This window comes from Limulus polyphemus, unplaced genomic scaffold (genome assembly GCF_000517525.1).
Source record: "Limulus polyphemus unplaced genomic scaffold, Limulus_polyphemus-2.1.2 Scaffold149, whole genome shotgun sequence".
Classification (NCBI taxonomy): Eukaryota; Metazoa; Arthropoda; class Merostomata; order Xiphosura; family Limulidae; genus Limulus; species Limulus polyphemus.
In genome coordinates, this window is record NW_013665759.1 from 67,714 (window position 1) to 75,549 (window position 7,836).

The window sequence follows — 7,836 nt, forward strand, 5'->3', positions numbered from 1 at the left end:
CAATGCGGCTCACGTGCACTCATGTTACCCTATCAAATGACATAAAGGTGACCTTTGGTCTGTACAAAGTAACTTATGTTGGCTGTGTTTTAGTAGACTAATACTTTGTAAAATAGTCACATTTCAATTATTATACATTATATATGTACATAGATTATTGCTATTGTTACGACAGCGGAAGTCACGTAACGCTAGTAACACGTCATGAGATTCTAGCAGGATCGGGAACATCACGAATAATCCAGTATTTGCTAGGCGCCCTCTATTCTTGTGTATAAGTGCGCCAGATAAAGCAAAATTATGAATCGGAATTGAACTGCAGACAGATAGAGATGGACAATTGAGTCAAGCACGGTAGTAAGTAAAGTGCGTGAATCGTTCGTTGTGAATTATAGCGTGTGTTTAAGTGTGGAAATTAAGTGTATTGCAAAGTTGTATTGAGAAAGAATAAACTAGTTTTATTTAAGAAAGGACTTATATCGCTGATGTTTCTCGGGAAGAATTTCTAAGGGAAATTAACAAACGAACAGAGACGTAACACTATTTTGAAATAAGTTCTTAAACGTATTCTTCTTAAAACATAGAACAATAACTAAAGAAGTAAATCAAACAATTATCTCTTCTAGTTATGACCTTTGTACTCGGTTCCTGCTTGAAGTAGATTGCTAAACCTTTAAAAAATTTGCACATGGAGGATATGAAACAAAATTGTTGAGGTTTTATATATACATTTGAATAACTAAAAAATCATAAATTACTACATTAATATTAACGAATTCCAGTATAATTTATCAAACTTAGTAACTACGATGTATTTTAGTCTAAAAATATGAAATTTCGAGCAGACTAAGGACACACCTTGAAATCCTTGAAATCTTGGTTCAAAAGAAAGCATTGGCGTCCTAACAACTTAAAATGGCTGACAAAGCCACTAGGGGCCGTTCTGAGTTTCCGATTGGTTATTAATGTCATATACAGAAGTAAGTGTATATAAGGGAGCGTTTCCAAAAATGGAAAGAGGTGGGCGGGGTGGCACTGTGTTTGATATATTACATGAGCAATATCTAAGCAAATTGGAAATATAAGAGGCTCTTAGTTTATATTCTAGCTTGTCAATATCGGTAGTTTGAGTTTATAATTCGTACGAGACAATATACTTACTATTTTTAATTCAAAAACATCTAATTTGAACTAGTGCTGCATTCAACATACCACGTGACACACAAAAATTGAAGTTTAGCTGTGTTTTTCTAAAATGTCTTTTAAATTAAGAAATTGGGTAATGTATAATTATAATCTACAGTTTGATACCAAAGTTATTGACATAAATTCATCAAATAGTAATTCAATGAAATTTTGAATGTGAGTTAACAAACGAGATGACATGGCCTTTCACCCGTACCCGTGTCGAAAGGGTGAATAGAGGAAGTCGGATACTCTAGAACTGACCACAGATAAAAAAAAAATGCTCTTTGTAAAACGTAACAATAATAACTAGAAAATGACAAAGGACATCAGTGAAGAGGTACCTAATTTAAGAGCCACACCATACAGAAGCAGATAAAAGTCTTCTATCCCATGCTTTTCATGCAGCAAAATCTGAAAGCAGAACAGTTATCATTACTTCTAAGGACTGAGGACACTTCACTTGTTTGCCAATAATATATTATTTCACTCAGTGTAGTCCGAACCCTTATAGCTCTACTCTCATCTTATATCATAATTTCACACTATGTCAAAACAGGTTTGGCTTGCCACTTGTGTCACCTTTTGTCATCCTTGCTTCAGTTTGTTTCAGTTATTTACCGCAAAGTGTAACCCCCGTTCCACCCTATATATAGCTTATTTCAATTTGTAACCCACTATATTACCTTCTGTACTTTTAGATTTAACATGTTAGAGATTGTGCCACACTTTGCCTTCTTCTCTTATGGGCCAGTGACGCCTGGAACGCTTCATTGTTTGTTTGAATTTGAGGCAAAGCTATTAAGAGGCTATCTATACTAGTTGTCCTTAATTTAGAATTGAAAGACTAGAAGGAAGATAGCTACCCATATCACCCATCGCCAACTCTTGGGATACCCTAGAGGAATAGGGGTTTTTGACTGTTACCCTTATAATGCATACACGGTCCGAAAATGGGGAGTGCGTTTTTTTGTTATTGTTGTTTTTTGCGATAACGGGGTACGAACCAAGGAACCTCTGATCTATAGTCTGACATTTAACCAGTGGGTCGGAGTATAGGAAGTTATAATAGGCAACCGACTTAAGGCAACCAACTTCCATGCTTTGTATTTTTAGTTTCATCTAAACGACCGACCAATAAGAATTGCCACGATTAAATTCCTCTAATATTTTCACTTTCTAAGTATTAGTTATGTAAAATAAAATAAACATTACTAATTTTCATAATTACATATAAAATTATATTATAAATACTTTCTGAAATTTAACGATAGATTTCCGTTCCCAAAATGGATGCTGATGGGTTACCGATTGTTGGACCAGGGGTGGACTACTCAAAGGTAAAAAACTATCTAACGAATTATTTGAAGCCTTATAACACATTATATTGTTTACTCTTCTCTGTTAACAAGTTTATTTTTAAGAACAGCGAATAATATTTATAAGTGCAATTTACTCTGCACCTATATTACGCACAGTACAACACAAACACTGAAATATAGTCTGACTGTAGTCCGAGCAAAAGAAGGCGTTGTTTTTTGTCACTTGTACTGTGTTAATGTATAAAAATTTAACAGAAACGAGTTTGTTTCCAGAATGCATTCCTAGTTGTGGGTCATTGTTTTATATATTTTAATTATGACAGTGGTGTGAATTTTTATTGTCAAAAAGCCACTTTTAAATATTAATCATTTATTAATAATGATATGCATTGTTACTATGTGCTGAATTTTAATTTCAAAGTCTTGTGAAGAATAAATTTAATTTAGTAACAACCAACGTTAAATAGTACTAACTTTTAGTTTTACTGCTGTTACTAGTATTACTATTAGTAATACTGTCACTTCTGAGTGTTATTCTACCAATAGTACAATTTGTATTAATATTAATGGGACTAACACTTAGTAACTCTGAAAGATAATAAATCTTAACAGTGAGAAGGGCTGCATGGAGCTTTCACATGCTTGTTCGTGGGAAGGATTGGTATCTGCCTTTCCTCAGCCCTAAAAATGTAAAAGTAAGATAGAATACATTAATCAGACCTTGCATGCTGTAAAAGTGTAAACTTGTCAGTCAATTAGGGAACATCATTATGACATGAACCTCGTGATCATTTGACGATGAAGGATTAAGAACAACTAATAGATGAAATCATACACTGATATAGTTAAAATGTGACAAGCTACAATTTTTTTTTATTTACTTTTTCAGTTATATACCATGTTGCAGTGTGTTTATAATGCTGCACCATATTAGTATATTGTTTTATACTATAACTATGGTTGGATGTGTATTTGTATTTAAAGATTCTGTAGTAGTAGTCACAGTTGACACTGCTTTTTTTTGCTTTTTTTATGATTTAAATTGCCAGAACTTTAGCTCAAAATGGCATTGCCTCCAAGTATTTATATTGTTCACATGAACATCACTTTACTTCAATGAGTCCATGTCTGAGTTAGACTGGCATCGTCAATTTGCAAATATATTTAGAGTACAAATCTATTTGTAACACAGCTAACTCTTTGTGTACAAAAGACTTGTAGAGTTTGAAAAGCTTGCTTTGTTTTATATGGATATACACAGTAAATGCAAAATTATAATCAATGTTCCTTCCAAATAGGAATAGCTCAACCTTGTGCACATTTGGTGAAGAATCTAAATGTAGTCAGTGACTTCTAGACTGGATATTCCATTGATCTCCAATCAATAACAAGAAAATAGCATTAAAACCATGATCTAGCTGGTATTGTGCCTGTAACTGTTATTGAATCTGAAAATATTAAAATCCCTCATATGATTATTTAAGTTGAAAAACTGCAGCATAAATATGCTGGAAGAAAAAAGTATATAATAAGCATATTTCAATGAAAAGTACTATATTCACATGAACTGAAAAGGATAAACAATATGTAAGAAGAGCCTTCACTTTGCATAAATGCATTGATAAAGTTACTATATAAAAATCTAATTCCACATACACACACACACTGAGAAAAGTATATATTTAAAATAAGAAGTGCCCTAAACATTTTTTCTGAACATAGTCATTGACTTGTTTTTGAAACACTTAAGAACTTCAATGTGTTTTTGTTTTGGTTAATAATTATGTGTTCTAATAAAGGATTTATTTATCATGGAATGTGTTATATGACCCAAATTCAAATATTACATTGTAGGAAGCTGCAGTACCAAGTATACATAAATGTAATATACTACACTATCATCCAGTGTAGTGTACTTTAAAGTAGCATGAATGTATTACTGTGTATGCCAGCCCAATAAGCAAGCAGTAGTGTTTTAAATGCTGGTAGTATAATTTAGAAATTTGTAGTATCATTAATAAACCTTAATAAATTTCTCTTTATTATCAATACCATGCTTTTCTTTCATTTTCGTTATATTTCATTTACCTGGATATTTTTTGTTGTTCATTATTAATAATGAATAATAGGGGAAATAAAAACAAATATGCACTATATAGATGAAAATTTGTCTTTGATTAACATTATATTTTACTTGTGTTGAAAAGTAGAAAATAAAAGGTCACAATGACCAAAGATCTACAAGCATTAGATGCGCTTAACCCTATTCATAAATGTTTTATGCACAACCATCTTTGGTCTTAGACATACCCAGGTGAGGTCAACAATACACACATTAAATTACTTAATTATTTGTGTTAGTTAAATGTTCATTTACTAGTCTTCTCTGGCAAAGTAGTTTTTATCAAAGTTCACAGTGCAAACTAAGATTGTAGAACATTATTCCCATATGCTATTATCCTAATATATAAACAGAATATATCCAAAATTGCCTTCTACATCTATAAATGTATAAAGCTCCTTCAGATGGCATTATTCATTTAAGCTGTTGGTTCCCAAACTGTGGGTAATGACCCAAAATGAGGTCATAATGTCAGCTAATGGGGTTGCGAGTAAACAATTATAATTAAGCCTACTTTTATTCTGGATTTAAAAGCTATGAAATTCACTCTGTGAATGTGTTGTTTGTTATGATGCTTTAGTTGCTGTTGTTTTGGGTCTGTTTGGAATTGCAGTAATTTTTACATATCAAAATGGAGTCAAACAGGAAAAGTTTGGGAAGCACTGATTAGGCAATGAATTGTATCATAACAAGTTAAGATTTTGTGTTCTAACTGAATAGCCACAAACACTTTATTTGAAAACTTACTGTCAATAGATTTGCTGTATTTTATTTTCTCCAAGAAAAAAATTTAAATCATGCTTAATAAATTAATCTAATATTGGTATCTGTCTTTATAATGAAGATATTTTTTTATATCTTTTATATATATATATATATTTTGTGAACTGCGGTGTCTGTCCAAGTGTTCATTTGTCTCCCATTTACAGTGGCTGTTTCTTGTGCTGCATTTAAAAAGCTATGCATACAGGCAAAGCTCAACATTCACTTTTGAAATGATGGAAGAACAGGCATGAGTAATGTTGATGCCAAATTTTATTTTGCAAGCAGTATATTCTACACTAAATTGTTAAGAATTAATTATTCTATCATTCACATTTCAAAGTGTGACATAACTTAAAGAATGAAAATGTAGATTTGCTGTATGTTCTTATTGAGGTTTACCTTTATGCTTTTATTACTTAATAATTTGATCTTGTTCATCTTTTCAAATGTATTAGCATAATTTATAGATATTTACTTACGTAGGTGTGATACCAGCCCTAATGCATAAAGCCTTGAAAAAGCTTAGAAATGAGTTAGTGGGGGACTTCATGTTATTTTTCAGTTAAAAAATAATGGAAATATTGAGAACCTAAACTTCTTACAGTTAGCTTGACTATATTTTTAGAGGTTATTCTACAAAACCTTTAAAAAAAAGGTTTCCTTGCTTCACCAACTTCTTTAATATTTTTGTTAGGGTCTTCACTTTATTATGTATCTTGACTGTTAGAAGTCTTTGATAAATTGTCATAAAAGGTGTAGAAGATTACATATAGAGGTACATAGCAAAGAGAAGTGAAGGGCATTATTCGATTTGGATGAATGTGAAAAGCAGATTCCTTCAGGGGTCTGTTTTGAAACATTTGTTTATTATATACATCACAAATTTAGATATCTTTTGGACAATAAAATTGTTAATGATACTAAAATGCTGGGAAGTAATGATTCTATTTCAATTGCTTCTTTTATTCAGGGAGAAAAGTTATAAAACTGAAAAGTTTAAAGTAATGTACTTGAGGTATGCAGATATGTAAAGGACTTACTTGTTTTTTGGTAGGAGCATCCAGGTTCTGGAAAATGAAAAGGACTTAAGTGTATTTTTGACAGAACCCTCTGCTGGGTGTTTAATTGCAGTGAAAATAGCAAACATGGTTCATGATGTCTGTTTAAAGGAATCTCAAAAAGGGTATTGTAACATTGCATAAGACTTGCAAGACCTCATTTGACATATTGGTGATGGTTATAGTTCTGATATTACAAAGAACATATTTTTAAAAATAGTGCAAATACGAGCTGTGTGAAAAAATTAGCAGGATACAAAAGAGAGAGAAAAAACATTTTCTAATTTTTTGAGGTGTTCATATGTCAAATTTGAATTGCCCTTCTAAGGGCTGCTTCTTCATTTAGATTTATAATATTGATGGTATGATAAAATTTGGACAAGCTAAAGACTTCTAGACCTCAAACAGGCAAAAATATAAAAATGTTTAAACACTTGTCTGTCAAAATCATGAGACAAATTTCTGTGTAAATATCAATGGTGAATAACTATTGTGAAAAAAGTGAAATGACTGATCAGCAGGATAGATGACCTGTTGAGATTTTTTAGAATGATAGGGTGCTATTTAAATGGCATGTAAGAGCTTGATTTTTATCTACTTTTTGATATTTAAGGTTATTAAATTTTGAATGTATTAGAAACATTCAAGTTTATGCAATTTGGACAGCCTTTGAGTAGTAGAATAAGAAGGTTGGATGTGAATAGGAAGTCCATGTGCAGACTTGTTTTTTGAGTAGTTATAAACTTATGGAATGGTACTGAATATTACAGTGTGAGAAGTTAGTTTAAATTATTTAAAATATTTGTTGGTTATATGGAAATGAAGTGCTATGTTTAATTTTATATTGATGTTTTGATGGGAAACAACCACAATGGACTGAAATAACTTTCTGCCACCTTATATCTTTTGCTATTGTGTCCAGCTATAATTGATGTATTTTAATTAAAGCTAATAGTGAGTGAAGGTGTAACAAAAATAATGTTAAATGGTTGGCTTTGATCTCAAGTTTTTTTTTAGAATTAACACACATCTCACATATCTTGATTTTCTGAAAGCCTTTGGCAAGGAGCCACAAAAAAGGCTTGTAAAAAAATTATCTCTACTGGTGTGAAGGATAAGTTAACTAATTGGATAGAAGAAAGCAGAAGGTTGTTATATGTGGATTAATAACTGGATTAATGTCACAAGTGGGGTATCTCAGGGCTCAGTATCAGGTTCTTTGCTCTTTTTGATTTACATCAATGACAGAAATGAAGGAATAGTCAATAATTACTTAAATTTCCTGATGATATTAAGGTCTTAGGTGTTGCTGGCTGTGAAGAGGATGCTGCTGCTTTACAAAAGGACTTAGATCATTTGGTGAGTTGGGCAAATAAATGGCAGA

General features: G+C 31.7%; 1 protein-coding gene across 1 annotated transcript in view; it reads left to right on the forward strand.

Annotated features, from left to right (window-relative positions):
- The first annotated feature begins 2,452 nt into the window (after nucleotides 1-2,452).
- The window catches only part of LOC106475684 (WASH complex subunit 3-like), a 23,266-nt gene continuing 17,882 nt past the window's right edge, over nucleotides 2,453-7,836 (forward strand). Inside the window, exon 1 of the mRNA XM_013936366.2 lies at nucleotides 2,453-2,525. Within this exon, the coding sequence (XP_013791820.1) occupies nucleotides 2,475-2,525 (51 nt within the window). The 5' untranslated portion in view covers nucleotides 2,453-2,474. The remainder of the gene's footprint in view (nucleotides 2,526-7,836) is intronic.